The sequence below is a fragment of the Schistocerca gregaria genome, chromosome 3 (assembly GCF_023897955.1).
Source record: "Schistocerca gregaria isolate iqSchGreg1 chromosome 3, iqSchGreg1.2, whole genome shotgun sequence".
Classification (NCBI taxonomy): Eukaryota; Metazoa; Arthropoda; class Insecta; order Orthoptera; family Acrididae; genus Schistocerca; species Schistocerca gregaria.
This window is the reverse complement of record NC_064922.1, coordinates 160,524,769-160,547,147: the sequence shown is the minus strand read 5'-3', so window position 1 is coordinate 160,547,147 and position 22,379 is coordinate 160,524,769. Positions and strand designations below refer to the sequence as shown.

The 22,379-nt window shown below is 41.2% G+C and overlaps 1 protein-coding gene across 1 annotated transcript in view; it reads right to left on the bottom strand.

Annotated features, from left to right (window-relative positions):
* Nucleotides 1–22,379, bottom strand: part of LOC126354872 (rRNA N6-adenosine-methyltransferase ZCCHC4) — an 84,230-nt gene that overhangs the window by 5,028 nt on the left and 56,823 nt on the right. Inside the window, exons 7-9 of the mRNA XM_050004880.1 lie at nucleotides 18,251–18,361; nucleotides 8,171–8,337; nucleotides 4,115–4,297 (exon numbers count right to left, since the gene is read on the bottom strand). Of these exons, the coding sequence (XP_049860837.1) occupies nucleotides 4,115–4,297; nucleotides 8,171–8,337; nucleotides 18,251–18,361 (461 nt within the window). The remainder of the gene's footprint in view (nucleotides 1–4,114; nucleotides 4,298–8,170; nucleotides 8,338–18,250; nucleotides 18,362–22,379) is intronic.

Genomic DNA, 22,379 nt, shown 5'->3' with positions numbered 1-22,379 from the left:
CTATTGGAGGGGCAGGGAGCTCTGCAACAAAGGCAACCATAACCTTTTCTGATGTTCTAGGGGGTGGCGGGGTGGGGGGTTGGGCTTCAAAACAGCTGCAGCAGTGCAAGTGCTTCGAGAAAAAACAGATACTACTGCAGACACTACCAACGTCCTTTTGAATACCAGCATGAGTTTTCGGGATTGGCTGTTTGAGAATGGAAGCAAAAGAGGCAGCAAATGTGAGTAGTTGCATGGTCTTTTAGATATTTTTGGTTTCACCATGTAAGATGCCCTTGTAATTTATATCTCCAGGATCTTCCTTTCTTCAAGAAAGACACTGCAGTCTCTACTCCAGACAGGGTGATCCCCAGAGCAGCTGACACACTTCGTAGGAGATGAACAACCAACTCCTTCGTGGGTGCCCTTACCACATTTGCCAGAAGTGGCTTCTCTCTTACAACTTAACAGTAGTGTGTCCAAAGCATACACACTTAAACCAGTTCATTGTGTCACGCCACATGCTTAGATGAAGTAAACCTGCTTTGACACACTCTGGAAGTTGCATGGTGTTAACTGTTAAGTATAGAAGAGTTTGATTTCATCAGACTGCCATCCACACTTTTCATTATGTTTTGCATATCAACAATGCCTTCTTTGGTCAATCAGCATTCAGTTCATCTTTGGGAATACTGACGAGATCTTTGCATGGCATAACTCCTTTGCTGTCGTTGATGGTGTTGTACAGTTCAGTTTCGGTTGCATACTCCCCGAGGTGTTGAGCTTTCTGGAGGTTCTTTACTTGATGAGAACCATACTTACCTGTCAACAGCATCTCATTTCACAAGCACTTGACATATTTTAAAGTGCCATAGATTCCCTCTCAATCCTTTTGGGTGCAGAAAGGTGAAACTTTCTTAAAACTGCCCTTTTACAGTTTGACAGAGCAGCAAGCAATCTGTTACTGTAAATGGCAGCACCTTAAATAACTCCTAAATTAAGAGGACTGGCTACACCAGCCCTCTTGTTATATTGGGTGTTTATACCTATGACCTGCCTACCCATTCCACTGAGAGAAAAAAGAGTAAATATTGAAGGTTCCATCTCGGTCCCTCAGTGACAATGGACTGGCAGCACTCACCAGTCTCCAGCTCAGGAAACTGGTGTCACAAAGCCTGTACATGGTAAATGAATGCTGATCCCCTGTGGGCTAGACTCATTCAAATTACAACTGATGGTTTCTGAAATGTAATTAACATTGAAAACCGAACAATGCAAACTGAAAGCAGAGGAATTTGTTAGGATGTGCCACTGACATCTATAGCCCATCAGGAAATTAGCAACGCTCATTATCCCCAACATATCTAACAGGATCAATACAGATTTGGTTCAACATACGACTTGCAGATACTCAGCACATTCAAATTGTGACTGCACAGAAAATTCAAGTGTTAACACCGTGTCAAACTGTCAAAATTACATGTTCTAATAATACAAAATATTTGCACACTGCTTTTGCTCATTAACATGCAAATCTGTTAAGGTACTCAAACCACCTTATCATGTACGGTTTTGGTTTTCCAGAGTACAAAATGGTTCTACCACAAATGGATCCTGACAAGTAATGACAGACAAATAACATATATTCTGAACACTGCTTTCACAAACCTTTTGTTTTCCAATTACTTTGCTGAATATGCATTACTCAGAGAGTTCAGCCATTTCTATGCCTAGCAACCCAAAGGCATATAATAATTATAGACCGAACATCCAAAAAGAAAAAAATAACACAGGAGGAAAAAAGCTTACAGCAATACAATAAGCCTTATCTAGATCAAAAAATGACTTGGAATCCAACAGTTTTTATTATTTTTTGTTACAGCACTTTGCATTAAATCATAAGAACAAGAGTACGCAAGGTCAAATATGTGATGCTGTAGAGAAATGTCATTACCAGCATCAGAAAAAGTTTACATTTTGCGATTAATGCAAATACAGATTTGATTTCTGCCACAAAATATGAAAACGCGAAACCATTCAACATATCGTGAAACAGCGAACTGTATCAAAGATGAACTATTTTATCAGAAATTGTCTGAAATAACTTTATTTTCTTTACATAAATACTGAAAATGTAACCAGTTTTTGGTTACTGGTATTACACATCATCTGGCAAATCCCAATTTGAAAAGATAGTGTGTGTCATAATGTATTTGCAAAATAAACAATGCACAAATGCAATAGCATATCAGTGCACTCAATGCTCTGGTGCCATGCCAATTGTGAGCAGTTGAATGGTCTGTGTAAGATACACACCACATAATGCAACAGAGTACCACTGACTAAGACAGCCCTTATCAACTGAGCAGCAGTACAAGTTTGTTCCAATCTCAGAAAAAAATAAATACATGAATAAATAAATAGATAAATAAATAAATATAAGGATGAAAATCCATGTAAATGATAGTGTTTACATTCACTGAATACTGTATTCAGGACCGTAGCTTATACACTGCTTCGAGTGCTGTTGTCGCAATGTATAACAAAAAATAGTAGGTGGTTGCACACATTTGTTTGTTAGCCAAAGTTCACCACTTTTACTGTGGCAATTTTTGGTGGTGGGTATTTTGAACTGTGTTCACATCAAATTCTGCTAGATGTTGGGCCTGAACTACCGGGTTTACAATATTCTGAAAATGTCCTTAAGCAATATACTCTTCCAACCTCAAGATGCAATTGGAGAGTTGCCCATTCCGAATGCTTTGTGTTGTATGTTGCTTGCTGTTGTTTTTTTTTTTTTTTTCTTATTTCCTCACAACACCAGAAAGATCAGTGATCCCTGACACTGTGTCAGTTCTGCTTTCACAGAAAAATAGAGCACAGATATTAGCTGGCTGACTGCCTTGCAAGAGGAAGGCAGGGCTTTTTTCCCCACACTGCTCCCTTCCCTCTGCAAGTCATTTTTCTAGTTTGTTTAGTTTAGGCTCACAGCTGTCTGCCAGTATACACAGTCCACATACTACACCAAAGCAAGTGGAAAACGAAAGCTGTCATGAATTTTGATCATGCCACAATTCCTCCTCTAACATGTGAAAGGAATTCTTTTCAGTACTACTTCTATGCAGCGTGTCTTGTCAGTACTATCTCCAGCATCGTCACGTATGGGCTGCATGGCTATGAATGCCCAAAGAAGCTCAAAATCAATATTACACAAATTTTGTAGCAATAGAATTGAGTGGAGAAAGAAAAATAATTTCAAGAAACACATTAAGTCAGAGATGCATTCAATTCATTGGTAGAAAAATGCTCGAACTTCTGAACAGAACAATCCTTTGTTGAAAGTTGAAATGTAGCCAAAAGAAGAAACAAAGGTTATTTCAGAATTTCAGAAAGAAAAAAAAACTGTTGAAGGTTTTGCAAAAGCAAACATTCCAGTCATAAAGTTCCCCAGTCTGCACATTTTTTAACATTCAATGTCACATCAATAAGGCTTTGTCTTCATTCATGTCACGTGACATCTTTTTAAATTTGCAAGCAAAAAAGTTAGATGTGAATTCTGACACAATTTGCAAATTTTGGTAAAAATAGATATGAATTTAACCAAAGATAGATGCTACATTTTCCAGATACTAGTCAATACCAAGTGATCATAAAACATCCGCAGCTTAAAAAAACAGACATCTGTGACTGTATGAACAAAGAAAGATCAGGGATTAATGAGCTGTTAACAATGACAGAAGCAGTGACAGAGCACAAGATTGGACTCATTAAGGCTGTCACAGCATGGTGTTTCATATGGAACTGTTCTAGCATTTACCTTAAGTGATTTACAGAAACCTTGAGATGGTGCCAGGGGGAAGTCTGCCTTAACCACAGCGTCAATGAGGGTAGAACATTCTAACACTCGTAACAGGAATATTAGAAAATAAAAGTTACAATTAAGCAAGTAGTACATTAAAAAAAACATAGAAAGAGTGATGACTACATATTAAAATTCTACTGTTACTGAGCAGATAGACATAAGGCATAGTAACAACAAATAAAAAAACTGACATAGCAAGAGCTTCTTAATTCTGTAAAAGAGCTTTTCTGTAATGTATTATCCTCACGAATTCAATTTAAACCCAATGCATACCTCTTTCTGTGGACAGTTGCCTTTCCTGTGTCCTTCACCACCACAGTGGAAACAAACACCAGAAGGAATGAAAGTTCCACATTTGTGATTAGTAAGGCAACAGCGTCCACATGTGTCACAGTGCTTCCAAGAAGGTTTCACACATCTGTTGCACTTAAAGCAATGCTCATAAGTTGTCCCATTCTGTAACAGAACAATAAAAAATGTGTGATAGTGTGATAGCAAAAAGAATTCAGTCAGTTCAGGTCTAGTATGTACCAATATAAAGAATTCCTTCAATAGCATTCACTGCCATTTCATAGTAAAAGACTCAGAGAAACACTTTAATATGTGTCATAACGACAAGCCACAAACCGCAACCCACTGATTCCACTGAGCTTTGACACACTAGTCAGGGAGCCATATAAAGTAACTCCTTTGAATAGGTTTAGATCACTAGTCTCCCATTTTTTAAAACATCAAGGTCAAAAGTCTTGAGGCCTACAACACAATAGTTTCTCATAAATTGAAAAAGTTGCTGATTTTGATCTAATGCAAAATTTAGTTGAGACAGAAAGCCAATGCTAACTGGTGCAGTGTCCAAGCTGTTGCAAAATCTATATAATATAATTTTAGGTTAAATAAACTTTATATTGAACAACAAAAAATAACAATTAGCATGTGTTCCTACATACTTCAACAATTCTTGGTGCCAACTGTATTTTTTGTGTTTTCCTGTTTTCTCATAACATACTGTTTTTTAAGGTACTTGGAGAAGAAAAAGAGAGCAAATATATTATACACTGACAACTGGTTATATACACGGAAAAACAATATGCACATATACAAATGGTGTTAGTATCACATACACAAGGTATAGAAGGGCACTGCATTGGCGGAGCTGTCATTTGTACTCGGGTGACTCACATGTAAAGGATTCTGATGTGATAATGACCACAAAATGAGAATTAACAGACTTTGAATGCAGAATGGAAATTCAAACTAGACGTTAGGGACATTCAATTTCAGAAATCTTTAGCAAACTCAATATTCCAAGATATACAGTGTCAAGCGTATACCAAGAATACCACACATAAGGCATTACCTCTCACCACTGACACTGCAGTGGCTGACAACCTTAACTTAATGGGGAAAAAAACACAGTGGAATTTGTATGGAGTTATCAGTCCTAACAGACAAGCAACACTGTGTGAAATAACAACAGAAACCAATGTGGAATGTTCAACAAACACATCCTTTGGGAGAGTATGGTGAAATTTGGTGTTAATGGCCTAATGGCAGCAGACGGCTAACGCAAGTGCCTTTTCTAACAGTGCATCACCTGCACCACCTCTCCTGGGGTCTTTACCATATTGGTTGCCCTAGATGACGGTAGAACTGTGGTCTAGTCTGATGAGTCCCGAGTTCAGCTCGTACGAGCTGATGGTAGGATTCGAATGTAGTGCAGACCCCACAAAGTCATGGACACAAACTGTCAACTTGTGTGTGCTGTGTATACATGGAATGGACTGTGTCCTTGGGATGTTTGGCTACTTTGATAGAATTTGCAGCCATTCACAGACTACATGTTCCCAAACATGTCACCAGACCACAGTTGTTCATGATTGGTTTGAAGAACATTCTGAACAATTCAAGTGAATGATTTGGCCACCCAGATCATCCAACATGGATCTGATTGAATATTTATGGGACTTTAATCAAGAGGTCAGCTTGCGCACAAAATCCTGCACCGGCAACATTTTCGCAATTATGGACAGCAGTCAATATTTCTGCAGGGAACTTCCAGCGACTAGTAGTGTCCATGCCACATGAAATTGCTGCAATGCAGCAGGCAAAACGAGGTCCAACATGATATTAGGAGGTATCTCATTACTTTTGTCACCTCACTATATAATCTCTTTGAAGTTGATTTTGACATTCTGTATGTATAAGAACTGTGTGTGGAATACCGAGGCTGAAATGTGATTCCATATACAGCTCTGGATCCTTATAACATCACCTGGAAAATGTAGTTTTCAAACTATTTTGAGAAGTATGAGAACCTTGCTTACTTTCATAAATTTGTGTTAATACGAATGCACCACAGGAAAATTTAGATGATAAATTATAAGACATAATTGCTGATGAATACTTACCTTAAGGAGCAAAAGCATGTAGTACTGTTGATTTGCACATATAAAAGAAAAATTCATACATTTTCTAGCTTTCAAAACTAACAACTCCTTTTTCGGGGAAGAGAGAGGAGTAGGTTGCGGAAGATAAAAAATGAAGGGCAGCTCCTACAGATTCTCAGAAGAAAGGACTATTAGTTCTGAAAGCTAGGCAATGTAATATACATTTAGCCACCATGTTAGTACATATGGCACTGTCATCTGTTATAGATTGTTAACTGAACTCCCACAAAAATCATCTATTCATTTATACTACTGTGAGATCGTGTCCCTCAGTTACACACACACACACACACACACACACACACACACACACACACACACACACACACACACACCAGAGAAAGATTCTGATTACTTGAGCAGAGCAGCTAATATAAAACACATCTCTGAGATTGACAATGATTATTATAAATGGACAAGTTCAAGATTACTGTACAACACATCATAAACAAAGTTATGGTGTGTGAGAAAACTTCAAAACCAAAGAGAACTTCATTGTAGGTTTAAGCATAGCCAAAGCTTCATGGGATAGGGAAGGTGGGATTGGGGTGGGGGGCACTAGCAGATCTAAGTTAAGTTGAAATTAGTATAAGGACAGCCATGCACGAAGCACTCAACAAATTCAAAAGTAATATTTTATCTATTGATTTGAGGAAAATTCTAAGAAATTCTGTTGCTAGGTTAAATCCATAAACAGATTAAAGCCACTGATCAACTATAAAGAAACAGAGGATAAAAGAGAGAAGGTTACAGTACTAAACCCTCTTTCTCTAAAACTATCTCACTGAGGAAGACTGTACTGTGGTATCTTCTTTCAATTGTCATACAAAAAATAAAATGATTGATATCGAAATGAGCAACTGTATGATACAAAATCAACTAAATTACAGCAACAAAGGAAATGAGACTGCACCTGACTGGATACCCACAAAATTCTAGATACAGAATGTGAAGGAACTCACTCCTATTCTAGCAATAGCCTGCCATATATCACCAGAAGAATGAAGAATTCCAAATTAATGGAAAATCCAGGAGACATTCTCGTTTTGATGAAAGGGTGGCAAATAAGTGCATAGAACTATACTGCTGAAGTCCATCTGTCACAGAATTTTGGAACATGGTTTATGCTCATGTACTATGACCTGACTGACTGCTGAAAATCTCCTCCATATGAATTGAAATGGGTTCTGCAAACAGCAATCACATGAAATCCAACTTGCTCTGTTCATCCACGAGGCGCAGAAGGCAGTAAATGCTGATGCTCAGGTTGATACTATGTTCCTTGACTTCCAGAAGTCGCTCGGTACTATTCTGTACTCTTGCCCAACAAACACAACGTAACTGTACAGAATATCAGATGAACTTTGCAGCACCTCTACACATAAAAAAAATCAGAAAAGAACTACCGATGACCTTGATTTGATGGTTCAAGTTCCTTTTGAAACAAGTAAAAATCGTTGTGCTCAAAATAACAAACAGGAGATTCTCTTTTAACATAATTAAATGCTGACCACGAACATAAATTGTACACTAACAGGGACGATACACATAGTCTCATTAAATTACGAAACTTCAGTAGTTATTTCTAAGGAAGGAACAGCTACAAATAAGGATAGGTTTTCTCCTATATGCTAAATAGTATTTTTTTCACTGAGATTTATCAAGTGAAGAACAGGTGCACAAGGGCTGTAAATTAGAAAGCAGACAGAGAGTGGCACCTAACGAGACAGATAATGAATAGAATATTTCTATGGTAAAAAATTCTGTATGATGTGTCCTAATGCGTATTAAGTACAAACTTCATATACAGGACATTAAACTCTAATACCCCTTTCATTTTTAATGTATGAATAATTTCTAATCCTATTACTGCACACATTACCTTTGATGTACACTTGTTGCAATAAGTGCAATGCTTGTTCTCCTGACTAGACCACTGTCTACATACGGGGCAGAAACGGTATCCTTCTTCTGCTGGTAATTCACATTTCTCTAGTGGAATGTCAGTGAAAATCCGTACAGGTGACCCCTTCTTCATAATTTTAGAACCTAAAATTTTGTCATGAGAAGTGAACCAAATATCATAACTGAACACATTTAAATTAATAGCTAGAAAGACTTCATGGTAACAGAGAAATGAAACAAACAAACACACACACACACACACACACACACACACACACACACACACACACACCATCATTCTAAAAAACAGTAAGTGTCACCCACAACGGTTTTACAGAATTGGGTGTCGCACTCTTCGCTTACTTTTACAACTCTGTACTTGTTAATTTCTTTTGTTATTTTCATGACATGGGGTTCACACTGATTAACTTAGTGTCTCTTTTTTTTTAAAAAAAAAAGTAATGTTTGTGCGACTAATTACCAACACTTCACATTGATTGTGACATTCAAGCCAGGTATGAAACAATTGTTTATCATCATACTGTAAAATGTTAAGTTTTAAAAAGTTGTTTTATTTTATAAAATCATTTATGTAAATCTGAAGACCTGAAACAATCATATTAAAATTCACAAGTAAATCAACTGAGTAAAATCCAACAGCTTATTCAATTCATTTTATATCTTTGAATTATTTATCTTTTGCCTATTGTGTCACCTTTGGTACATATCTTAGTCGATTCAAGTCCATAGTCAGTCTTACTAGCATCAAGACGATGAGATCTGCAGGAATACTGTAACTGAAAGGAAATAAATAACGCATTTGTTGAAAAAAAAAAAATGCAGTATTGAATCTACGTCCTGTAACCAAGGTCTCATAAGGATCCAGCACAATAATGGGAACTGCACATCATCTGGTTACAATAAAGTTTCAATGACTTAAAAAATCCATCATTTAAGTTAAGTTACAAAAACCAGTTGTACTTATTCCTACCATTTGATAAATGTTGTCTGGATGAAATACATTCATCACCAAATTTATTTTATGTAACAATATGACAATTGCTACTCACCACACAGCGGAGATACTGAGTCGCAGAAAAGCACAACAAAAACACTGTCAGAAAGTTAGTTTTCAGCCAACAAAGCCTTTGTCAAAAATAGAAACCACATGTGCACATCCACACGCACACGCACCTCACACACACGACCACAGTCTCTGGCAGCTGGAGCCCGACTGCGAGCAACAGCGCATTATGGGAAAGACAAACGGGTGGGGGTAAGGAGGAGGCGGGGACAGGGAAGATGAGGGATAGCCAGGTAGGGCTAGGGACAGTAAAGAGCTGCTGCGAGTGTGCAGGGATAAAGTGGAGGGTAGGGGAGCTTGGTGCAAGCGGGAGGTTAGGCAAAGGGTTAGGAACGAGGTGGGGGGGGGGGGGGGTAGCGGACGAGGAGAGAATTATAAATACTGGGTGTGTTGGTGGAATAGAGAGCTGTGTAGTGCTGGAATGGGAACAGGGAAAGGGTTAAATGGGTAAAGACAATGGCCAACAGAGGTTGAGGCCAGTAGGATTATGGGAAATAAGATATATTGCAGGAAGAGGTCCCACACGGCAATTTAGAAAATCTGCTGTTGGTGGGAAGGACCCAGATGGCACAGGCTGTGAAGCAATCATCGAAATGAGGAATGTCGTGTTGGATGGCGAGCTCAGCAAGACGGTGGTCCAGTTGCTTCTTGGTCACAGTTTGTCAGTGGCAATTCATTTGGTCAGACAGCTTGTTGATTACCATGCCCACTTAGAATTCAGCACAGTAGTTGCAGCTTAGCTTGTAGATCATATGACTGGTTTCACATGTAGCCCTTGATGGGATACGTGATGTTTGTGACCATGAGTAGGTGGTGGTGGTGGGATACTGTATGGGGCAGGTCTTGCATCTAGGTCTGTTACAGGGATCTAAGCCATGAGGCAAGAGGTTGGGAACAGGGGCTGTATAGGGATGGACAAGGAAATTGTGTAGGTTCCGTAGGCGGTGGAATACCATCGCGGGAGGGGCGGAAAGGACAGTGGGTAGTACATTTCTCATTTCAGGGCACAACGAGAGGTAGTCGAAACTCTGGTGGAAAATGTAATTCAGTTGCTCAGTCCTCGGCGGTACTGAGTCACAAGGTGAATGCCCCTCTGTGGCCGGACGGTGGGACTAGGGAAGTATTGGGTGATTGGAAAGATAATACAAGTGCACGGTTGGCTAGGCTGTATGGAAAGGACTTCTTGGTACGGAATGGGTGGCAGCTGTTGAAGTGGAGGTATTGCTGGTTGTTGTTAGGTTTGATGTGGCCAAGGTACTGATATAGCCATATTTGAGGTGGAGGTCAACATCAAGGAAGGTGGCTTGATGGTTTGAGTAGTACCAGCTGAAGCAAATGGGAGAGAAAGTGCTGAGGTAATGGAGGAAAGTGGATAGCGTGTCCTTGTATTCAATTCAGATCATGAAGACATTGTCAATGAAGGTAAGGTGTTTGGGATTCTGGATGTTTAGGAAGGATTGCTCCAGATGGCTCATACACAGGTTGGTACAAGATAGTGCCACGTGGATGCTCACAGCTGTATCCTGGATTTGTCTGTAGGTAATGCTTTCAAAGGAGAGGTAATTGTGGGTGAGGGTATAATTGGTAATGGCAAATAGGAAGGTAGAGGTTGGTTTGGAATCTTTAGGGTGTTGGGAATGTTCAATAGCAGTAAGGCCATGGGTATTACGGATGTTAGCGTACGGGGGAAGTGTCATTGATAGTGATGAGCAAGGCACCGAGTGATAAAGGAACAGAAAATGTGTAGAGTCAATAAGAGAATGGTTGGCATATTTTATGTAGGAGGTAAGTTGGATGACATCTTTGTGATCTGGATCAAGGGTGAGGACACTCTATTTACATTCCTCCAGAACCTCAACACCTTCTCCCTTATTCACTTCAGCAGGTCCTACTCCTCGCATCAAGCGGACTTCATCGATGTTGATCTCCACCTCAAATATGACTACATCAGTACCTCTGTCCATCAAATCTACCAACCACCAACAACACCCCCTCCACTTCGACAGCTGTCGCCCATTTCATACCATGGAGTCCCTTCCACAAAGCCTAGCCACCAGCAGCCATTGCATCTGTAGTGACGAGCGTTCCCTCTCAAAATATACCAAGGGTCTCACTGAGGCTTTTACAGATTGTAATTACCCTCCCAATCTTGAACAAAACCATCTCCTGTGTCTTATCTTTCCAGTCACCCAATACTTCCCAAAGTTCCACCATCTGGCCACAGAGCAGCATTCACCTTGTGACTCAGTACCACTCAGGACCAGAGCAACTGAATTACATTCTCCGTCAGGGTTTCAGCTACCTCTTGTAGTGCCCTGAAATGAGAAATGTACTACCAATGATCTTTTCCCACTTGTCACATACATCCTCCGACCACCACCACCACCACCACCACCACCACCACCACCACCACCACCACCTACTCCAGTCCAGTCACAAACATCACCTAGCCCAACAAAGGCAGGGCTACTTGCAAAACCAGTCATGTGATCTACAAGCTAAGCTGCAACTACTGTGCTACATTCTAAGTGGACATGGCAATCAACAAGCTGTCTGTCCAAATAAACTGCCTCTGACAAACTGTGACCAAGAAACAGCTGGACTATCCTGTTGCTGAGCACACTGCCCTAACACGACAGTCTTTATTTCAATGACTGCTTCACAGCCTGTGCCACATTAATCCTTCCCACTAACACCAGATTTTCTGAATTGCCAGGTGGGATCTCTTCCTGCAACATATCCTACATTCCCGTATCACTCCTAGACTCAACCTCTGTTAACTATTGTCCTTACCTGTCAAGTCTCTTCCCTGTTCCTATTCCAGCACTACCGAGTCCTCTATTCCACCAACACACACAGTCTTTTTACTTATCTCCTTTTCCACTAACCCCTGCTGCTCACAGTCTGGCTCCAGCTGCCAGACTGTGGTCGTGTATGTGTGTGTGTGTGTGGGGGGGGGGGGGGGGGGGGTTGTCTATTTTCGACAAAGACCTAACTGGCCAAAAGCTAACTTACTGACAGTCTTTTTGTTGTGCCTCTCTGTGATTCAGCATCTCCGACGTATGATAAGTAGCAACTACCCTTTTCACCATACTGTTACATTCCATTCTGGATTTTCCACCATTAAATTTATTTTATGGTTAGATACAAACAAAATAAGCTGTTAAATATATATATGTTTAAATTAACACTCCTCTAACACTTTTTCTTTGAAAGGAAGATTTTTGTCACTGATTGTGTACACTGCTACATACTATAACTTATACTTCACTTTCCCTATAGGAAATCACACTTAAAGCAAGGCCACTATCGGTAAAGTCTTTGCTTAAGTTGCCCTCACATGGGATGTTTCTTATTGTGAAGTACACCTAATATGGTTATCATTGTGGTTGATGCATGCTTAAAACATGCTTAAAAAGAAGCTGATACAATCGTGTACTGAAAAGTAATGCCTCTGAATTTTTTATGTGGAAACTCTTACAGCATTTTAAATAAAACAAGTGTTGCTAATGTTCTTCACCTTTATTCTTCATGTCTATGTATTTGCAGCCGTCTGCCACTACAAAGCTTCGAATTGTAGCGTGTACCATGGTCATCCTGGTACCGCGCACCACGGAATTTTGAATCCATGCCAGACGTCATGGACGTCGAAGACCCATAGAGGTCTCTGCACCATCACGCCGTAAGCTGTGGCGGTACAAACCTCCTGGCCCGCTTTTAGTGTGAGGGCGCCACCGCAGAACACGTGGTCCCAGCGGCCAATAGCTGTGCCCCCGACAGCATACTTAAGCACCTGCCTCACGCTCAGCCAGCAGTCTAACATCACATGCGTCTCAGGACATATCGCCTCAGACAGCATATTGACTTTCATGTTTCTATTCCAGTGGACGTGATTGTCTTGTTTGGTTCGTAACTCTGTTGCCTGTTCTTGTTGTGTCGTAACATCCTCCGTTGGCCGTGTACATCCTTTCCCGTTGTGTTGTTGTTCGCGGGCCACTCCACGGGTCCCGCCGCGTTTCCGTCACTACTACCCTGCAACCGTTCCAGTCGGCGTTACAAAAGTCATGTGTAACAGAACTATGTTGGTACACGGAAAATCATGTGCTATAATTCTATTTCAAATTTGAAGAGTTTGTCCACACATGGAGCTTCATCTCCTTCAGCGTGACAATACCAAATCACACATGAGTGCTGCACCATCTGCAACAGTCCAATGTCTTGGATTCACTGTCATCAGTCATCCTCCAAACAGTCCCATCTTGGCCCCATCTAATTTTCATCTGTCCTTCTGAGGACTTCATTTTAAAGATCACAAACAATGCATCTATACTTGGCCCACTGGAGGCTTCTATTACATCTCTGAAAAAGCTGGTTGGTTGGTTGGTTGTTTTTTGGGGCTTCTATTACATCTCTGAAAAAGCTGGTTGGTTGGTTGGTTGTTTTTTGGGGAAGGAGACCAGACAGTGAGGTCATCGGTCTCATAGGATTAGGGAAGGACGGGGAAGGAAGTCGGCCGTGCCCTTTGAAAGGAACAATCCCGGCATTTGCCTGGAGCGATTTAGGGAAATCATGGAAAACCTAAATCAGGATGGCTGGACACGGGATTGAACCGTCGTCCTCCTGAATGCAAGTCCAGTGTCTGAAAAAGCTAGCTCTGTTTGCTTGGACACTTGTCTCGACAGTCTCCACTTGTACCCTTTTAACTGAACACTCACTACTTGAGTCTGCTGTTGCACACAAGTGGACTATAATGGCACAGGAAGTAGGGTGAGTACACGAGTTTGCAATTATAACTGAGGACTCGCGGCATTGGTGCTACGTTCACAACTGGTGGGCTTCACAATTATTATTTAGCACCTTCATACATCCATATTTAAACAGGATGAAGTTGTGACACAGCTGGTATAATTTTTATTAAAAATGAAATTCCTCCAACTGTACTTAACATTTTATATTTACTTCGCTACTAGTTTCGATGTTGCATCAATGCCATCTACATGCCCGTACACTTTGATGAAATCAGTTGTGTGTGGCTCAGTCTAGAAGTCCACTGTGAGACCAACACGTGGCATCCAATGGGAGCACATGTTGGTCTCACTGCGGACTTCTAACCTAAAATCTGTTTTACACCAGAGCAGACACAAGCAAACAAGCATCATCAAACAAGAATTCTCTCTAATGTGCAAATGAACTGCATCTGGTCATGTTTGCTTTCATTCACTAGTGTTTACTTATGTTCTGGTGGTTTCGGCACTTTGGGGAACTTTCGAAGGAAGCATGCATTCACTCCACTTCGTTGCCAGTAGTACAGGATTATTTCATCTGCTAACCTGTCTACTTCCCGTTGCTGATATGACTTGCAAGAATGATGGAGTGGTTTGAGGAGTGTTCAATGTTGCTGACAGAAAAATATACATATATGTGCTTCTGGGATCCAAGAGATCCAGAGTACAAATGTTGAAGGAAAAGTAGTAAGATTGATAGAATACTGCAGAAGCACTCAGTGGTCATACTGGGGTCATACTGTGGGGAGGGATTGGGGGGGGGTTGAGAAAGTCAATAAATTCATTAGATGCTTACATCACTGGGAAATGGACTGAATTAACACAAACTCTGTATTTCTTTTTGTTAAAAAGAACAAGGACCACAAATTTCCTTGAACGTAAACAAGTGCAAAAATGTATCTATTGGGATGATTAAAATTAAAAATATACAGAAGTCCTGATTACTCTCATCGCTTACATTCGCGGTAGCTATAATTACACAACCAATGTGTCACTGTCATGTTCAGAGAAATAGGAAGAAAAGCAAAAATAATTTACTCGGGGTAATACTATCTACCCTCTAATAAACTATGAAGCAGATTTTATGAAGTAGCCTTTGTGAAACATCTATGTATGTTTCCATTCAATTGATCATATTTTATTCTTGATGTGCATTGCATGACACTGCATACATAAGACACTATCTGTGATTTAGCAGATACTGAAACAGAAAACAATCTCTACAGTACCATAAATATCCACAGCTGCCAATAACGAGTGTGTTAACGCTACCCTTTTTTCAGGTTATGTTGGTCATCAGTAATTAGTGAACTGCTTTTAAATTTCCTGTTCAAATGTAATGAGAAGCTAGCACAAAGCATAAACCGAAATATGTGCAAAGTTTTGAAATATTGAGAAGGAAAGCTGGAGCTGCAATTCAGTGTTAAGGGTGTTACCTCCAAGTATTTCATGTTTAAGTACAAATTGAGACAACTAATTTTTCTTTTCCTATGACATTTTGATGACTTTATCAAAAACAGTGCACTTGCCATACAAAGTAATCCTGTCTGACTATCAAAGTTCTGCACTCTGGCTCCAACTATACAGTGTTATATCTGTAATGCTGCCTATTAGCACCAAAAAAACAATAATACAGAGTTCAACTGTTCATATCTTGTGTTGTCTGTCTTTCTCTCTGATGTAATTGTTTGTTCACAGATAGAAGCAAATGGTACGGATCGCTGCTGAATTGTCTGAATACTCATTTGCTTGTGTTCACTACCATTTGCTCCAATGTCTGAGGGTGGTTTGAAAAGTTCTCAAAATCACCATGAGAGATCAACGCTAGTGCAACGAGTTGCTCACGTGATATTCATTGGACTATTGCCTGTAAACATGTACGACGTCAGTGCTCTTGAAAGCGAGTTGTGGCAGTGACGTGGCTCTGTTGTTCCCGTGCAGTGATTTGCAAAGATGGGGGGGGGGGGGGGGGGGGGGGATATCGAGATTCGAGCACTGATTAAGTACTTCGTAAAGAAAGGTATGACACATACAATATTCACAACTGCTCAACTGCTTCAGACTTATAAAAAAAAACAGTTACCACATATAATACAATGTTATCAATTAAAATTTAACATCATGAAGGCAGCACGGAACAAATGTCAAATTAGCATGCTTGGACACACAAATGATTAGCATTTCAGCACAACTGCACAAAGTGGGTGGTAGTAACACTATCTATAAGGAACAAGCAAATGATAACCAAATGCTTGCCACAATGGGACCATAAAATGATTTCATTTTAAATTAATCACCACACAAGTTAAGACATTTATCCTCCTGGGAGACACGATGATGAATTTCTGTTTCACAGAATGTGGTTAGCTGCTGATGGATCCACAACCACACCCACTCTTGCACTTCTTTGTCTGACTGAAACCGACATTCACACATCTTTCTTGAGATCGCTTAAGATGTGAATATTACACATTGAAAGATCCCGGCTGTATGGAGGCTGTTGCAGCATTTCCCAACCAAACTGCTCAAGAGTAGCCAATTAGCAGTGTGAGGGTGGGCACTATCAAGCAACAAGAGAGTTCTATTTGAAAACATTCATAGGTGTTTTTACTTCATGCCACATCACAGTTTCTTCAAGGCATCTTCATAGTACAGCGCACTAATTGTGGTTCCATGCTCGAGGAACTCCGTGAGCAGAGACCTTCTGGAGTCAAAGAAGTAAGTCATCATGACCTTACTGGAATTTGTGTGAACAGCTCTGGATTTCTTTGGCTGGGAAGATGTGAGACACTTCCACTGTTGGCTTTGCTGTTAGCCCTTGGGCTGTCGGATGGAATCATCTATTTACACAAAAACACCCAACCCCTCACTGCAAATGTGACAAAGTGATTTGTTTGGTACACTGCAACATCCTCCATACAGCCGAATGTAATTTTCACATATTTGGCAAACCTTAAGACAGATGAGCATGGACGTTGGTTTCAGATGGATGAGCAAGTTCTGGAGTGGGTGCTTTGTGGATTTGTGAGTGCCACAACCACATTCTATGAAACAGGAATGGTTCATCTGACTAAATAACGTAACATGTGTTGTTACTGATTTTGAATGGAACTGTACCATGGTATCACTGTGGTGGGTTTTCAGTTTTCATTTGAGGGTCTCTCAAACATTCTGTATTCAAAAAGGGTGAGATTCTCAGTCAGAAATCATATCTGAATGTTGGCTGCTTCCAAGATGATCATATCATGTCTTGTGTAAGAAGGAGAAGTGTCTATTGACATGTGTTGGAATTCGACAGTAGCAGTATCATGACCTATAGCAACTGACTTTTATCACTCTGAGTTTAATGCCGCAATGACGTGAAGCAGCATGAACTTTCAGCATGGTGACCACTGCCACTGTTTCCCTTGAGCAGTAGCAGAGAGGCATGCTGACAGTGGTGCAGCCAATGACTACAGTGGATACAAGAATGACACCACAGCATTTTTTCAGGCAAGTCTTCATTATGCATACAGCATTAAACTGGATGCTCCATTGTGGAGGCTCCAAGAAAACAGTGGTCGGATTGCATCATCATATGGACCCAACACTTTGATTGATAGTATTTGGTACAACTGGGTACATGAAACTATCACCTCTGGTACAAATAGCCAGTAATTTGGACAGCAGCTGTTAGATTTCTGAAATGTATAAGCCCCATTTTTTGAGATCCCTGAGACGTTCTCTTTCAATAGCACAATGCAAGACTGCATGTCGTTTGTGCTGTCCTGACCTAGCTCGATACAGAAGGTGTTTGAGCGTTGCCTTGGCCAGCATGTACAGATCTCTCACCCAATGAAAATATTTGGTCACGGTTCACCACCATCTGACAGACACTATGGTTGATGAACTCTAGCTCGGAGATGAAGAAGAATGGAACGATTTACTTGTACGTGTCATACAAGCTCACTCTGACTCAAAGTCCTGATGTCTTATAACCATTGGTGCTGTCAGAGACAGCAGCTCTGTGTTCTAAATGTCAAAGACTGTAAACTCATATATAACCTCCACATTCAGTCATGAATCCTTCCTACTATACTTTATAAGCACAATAAGTAAAATATTGTTATTTGGAATTCTTTCTGGTGTTGTAGTTTTAATAGCCAGTAGTACGTATAATACATGCAACTAATTATGTACCTAAGATTACCTTGAGAGAACAGAGGGTGGTTCTCATAATAAACTTTGTAGTCCAACATGCGCAACTTTGGACAGACATCAAGTATGTATGGTTCCATGAAATATGGACATACCCAGACAACTGAAAAACAAAATTCAAGTCTACATAAGACGAATGTCTGAAAGACATCACACAGAAATTTTGGGAAATGCTCATTTTAATATCTCTTGGTAGAAATTTATTAATACAGAAGCATTCAGCACCAAATTACAACATGTAAATAAACAGAAAATGCTTGAGGAATACTTGTATATGAATTATGAGTTACAGCACAGATGCACTGTCAGAAGTGCTTTTCTTCCTCATTTGTTTCACTCTGATAATAGTAATGTGGGTCCGATTGTAAAAGTGTTGGTGTGGCAACTTTTCAAAATATTAAATTGTAAACAATCAGCACTATCATGGAAAAAACACCTCTTACTTTCTAATTTACACTATTTTTAGTTTGTTCCACTTTTTTTTAAAAAAAAATGTTTGTTTATACAAAAAATACTCTTTCTAAGTATCATTACAATCTGTTGGTTGGCTAACAATACAAGTCGCTGATTACCAATCCATTCTGTGAAAACCGCACATCAATAGCACTTTCCATTTCTGCAATGTTTGCGGTGAAAGATTTAAGTGATGCACTTTGTATACGATGATTAGTTGATTTGGGGGAGGGAACCAAACAGTGAGGTCATTGGCCCCACGATTGAGGATGGCAGAAATCAAGGGAGGAACAACACAAACAGCACAATCCAGTGAAGGGAAGAAGTAATGCACAAACAAAGAGGGAAAAGGGAAGTCAGCACAGCAGGAAGAGGACAGACAAGAGAGGGTGGGTGGGAACGAGGACAGCAGGTGTGCCCCAGAAACACCACGCAAAGTGGGACACCAACACTGTCACTGACCTGTCCCGACATCCACATAATACCATTATCATGATACAAAGGGGACAACACCATGGGAAGAAGACACAAGAAAAAAGCAAACAAAATATCACAATGGATCAGACAAAAAGGTAGGAGGAAGGGGGGAGAACCTGGTCAGTGTGGAGGCAATGTCAAGGCCTTCTTAACCAACACCTACACTAACCAAGCAACACATACCTGACAGTACAACCCACTTTCACAAAGAACCCAAGGACAGACGTAACCATGTCATGGACATTCCCTAACACCTGCGACAAGGAAGGGAGCAATCCAGCAAAATTTGGTTCACCGTGACCGGATCCCTGTAACTACAAAGGAGGAGGGGAAGGGTGGGGCCAACTGTGGAGTAAAAAAGCATAGGTCAACATAGTATGGCCAATATGAAGATCTGCCATCTCCCTCCAGAAGCAGCAGAGGGAAGAACACCACATGCTGGGAGTCCTGTTGACAGCAAGAAGTTTATTAGACAGAAGGACAGCCTCTCCAGAGTCAGCACATGATTGAGCAAAAAGTTACAAATCCGCCCCCAGAGTGGTCACGGAGAACGAAGGGTAGCTACTCCCCCTCCCTCCCCCTCCCCTCCCCCAACCAGATGATCATCAAGTGCATTAGCCGGTATGCCTACATGTCCAGGAACCCAAAGGAAATCAACCAAACAAGCTGCATCAGCTAGACCAGAGAGAAGGTCTTGGATGTCAGATACCAAGGTGTGGTGGGAAAAAAAAACACCGAGTGATAGCCTGAGCCCCACTCACTGAGCCCATACATAACAAATCTCAGGTAAGAGACGACCTTTAATAAAATGGAGGGCCCAAAGGATGGCCATCAGTTCCTCAGTAAATACCGCACACGTGGCAGGCAAGAGATGGTGTTCTGTGCCAACAGAAGACGTGGAGAGATATCCAACTTGGATTTAGAGCCATTAGGGTAAAAAATGATGGCATCCTGAAACTCCCATAAGAGCATTCAGAACAAACACCATTGGAACAATGGACACTTTTGGTACCCAGAAGAGATCCATCCGAATCTGTGGTCGAGGAACTACCTAAGGAGGGTTGGTCAGGGAAGAACATGGGGAAGAGGATAAGGAGAGGAGATGGAAGTCATGGTGGAGAGAACTGAGGTGGATCCCAACAGGTAAACCCACGTGAGAGTTGGCAGCAGGCAGGCGATAGCCACAAAAAGAATGAAATAAGACAGGTAAGCAGGGGAAGAGCGGATAGTGATGGCACAGGAAACCAGGTTCTGGGACTGCTGCACTGAAAGGGGAAAGATCCGAGCATCAACCAGAAGACTATCAACAGGGCTAGTGCAAACGGCACCAGTGGCTAAACACATACCATGATCATGAGTTGGGTCCAAGAGGAGCAGCATGGAAGCGAAAGCTGATCCATAAACTTGAAAAACACAGTCCAGAGACGACAGGTATAGGCGGAGAAGAATCAAATGATCTGCACCCCAAGAGGTGTGGGCATGGAAGCAAAGGCATTGCATTTGAAAAGACAGCCAACCTTCAGATAATGGATATGGGGAAACCAAATTCAAAAAGAAGACCCAAGAAATGTAAATGGGGGCCACAGTCAGGTTGTGTGTATCAAGGTGGAGCTCCAGATCAGAATGAACCATGGTACAGTGACAGAAATTCTCCACGCTTGAGTTAAGGGGAGAGAACCGAAAATTGTGCGAGAGTGTCTACGGGGAAGCGTGCCAGATAGCACCCTGGAGCTGTCATTCCAAAGAGGCCACCAAGTGGCAGATACCCCAAATACAGAAATCATCCACATACAGGGCATGAGAACAGTGCCAACCCAGACTCTGAACAACCAGTGGGACAGGAGATGTCAAACAAAATTTGGGAGGTGGCCCCGAAGACCTGAGTCATGGAGCGTAAAAGAGAGATGTGATGGTGCCAAGCGGTATTGTAGGATTTATGAAGATAAAAGAAAACTGCCACAAGATGGCGGCACTGAGACAAGGTCTGCCAAACTGCAGGTACCAATTGAAGCAGATGATCGATCAGAGACCATCCCTCCTACGACACTGGTAAGGAGAAAAAAGACCCCAATAGTCAAAGACCCAACTGAGCCGATGAGCCATCATCCACTCTAGTAACTTGCAGGGGATGTTGGTCAGGCAGATTGGCCAATAACTATCAAGGAACAACAGATTCTTGCCACACTTAAGGTCAGGAACCACAATACTGACTCTTCACTGAGTAAGGAAAATTACTTGGAGTCCAATATTGTTAAACACCTGGAGGAGATATTGTCACTGTGGAGGACTGAGGAGTTTAAGTAGTCGGTTAAGGATGGAGTCACGAGCAGGAGCTGAATCGTGAGAAGTAGTGAGGACCAGAAGAAGCTCCCATTTGGCAAAAGGTTCATTGTAGGATTCTGACTGACAAGGGTTGAACATAAGCAGGAAGCTTCAGCCTACTGTTTCCAGTGGAGGGAGGAAGCTGGACAGGAGGCTGCCGCCAATGCAGTCACAAAATGGGTCACGAGGTGATCCGCAAGAACTGATGGATCTGTACAAAGGCCATTTGGAAGGGCAAGGCCCAGAATGCAACAAGACACTGACAACCTTGGGAGCACAGAGTGTAACCCACACCCGTGACAAAGAGACAGAAGAACCTACAAAAGAGACAAAGTATTCCCAACACACATGTTTGATCTTTTTGATTAAGCAATGGCCTTTGGCATGAAGATGTTTAAAGGTAACAAGACCGGCGGAAGGCAGGTGGCACTTAGGATGTTGCAAGATGATCACAGATAGCAGTGGCAATAGCCATACTCCAACACAGAACTGGCCGACAGGGCCTGTCAAGTGGGGAACAGCAATGCTGGCAGTGTAGATTATCTTATTGGATGATCATGGATGACTTTGTCAATAAGACCTGATAAGTAAGGTGGAAACAAGACATGAGAGGTAACAGAGGACAATCAAGCAAGACAGAAAGCCCAGCAAGGAAACCTAGTCATCAGGAGGTGGGAACAGAACAAGTGAACTAACGGGAAGTGGACACTATCACAAGAGGTCATCAAGTGGCAACCAGTGTAAGAGAAGCAGAAGGGGAGGGGAAGAGAGCGAAAATCAATGGAAGAGAAAGTGCCATGTGCAGCACTAAAATGAGTTGGGGAACCATCATTAAGAAGGCACAAGTCATGGTGCACAAGCAATTGTTC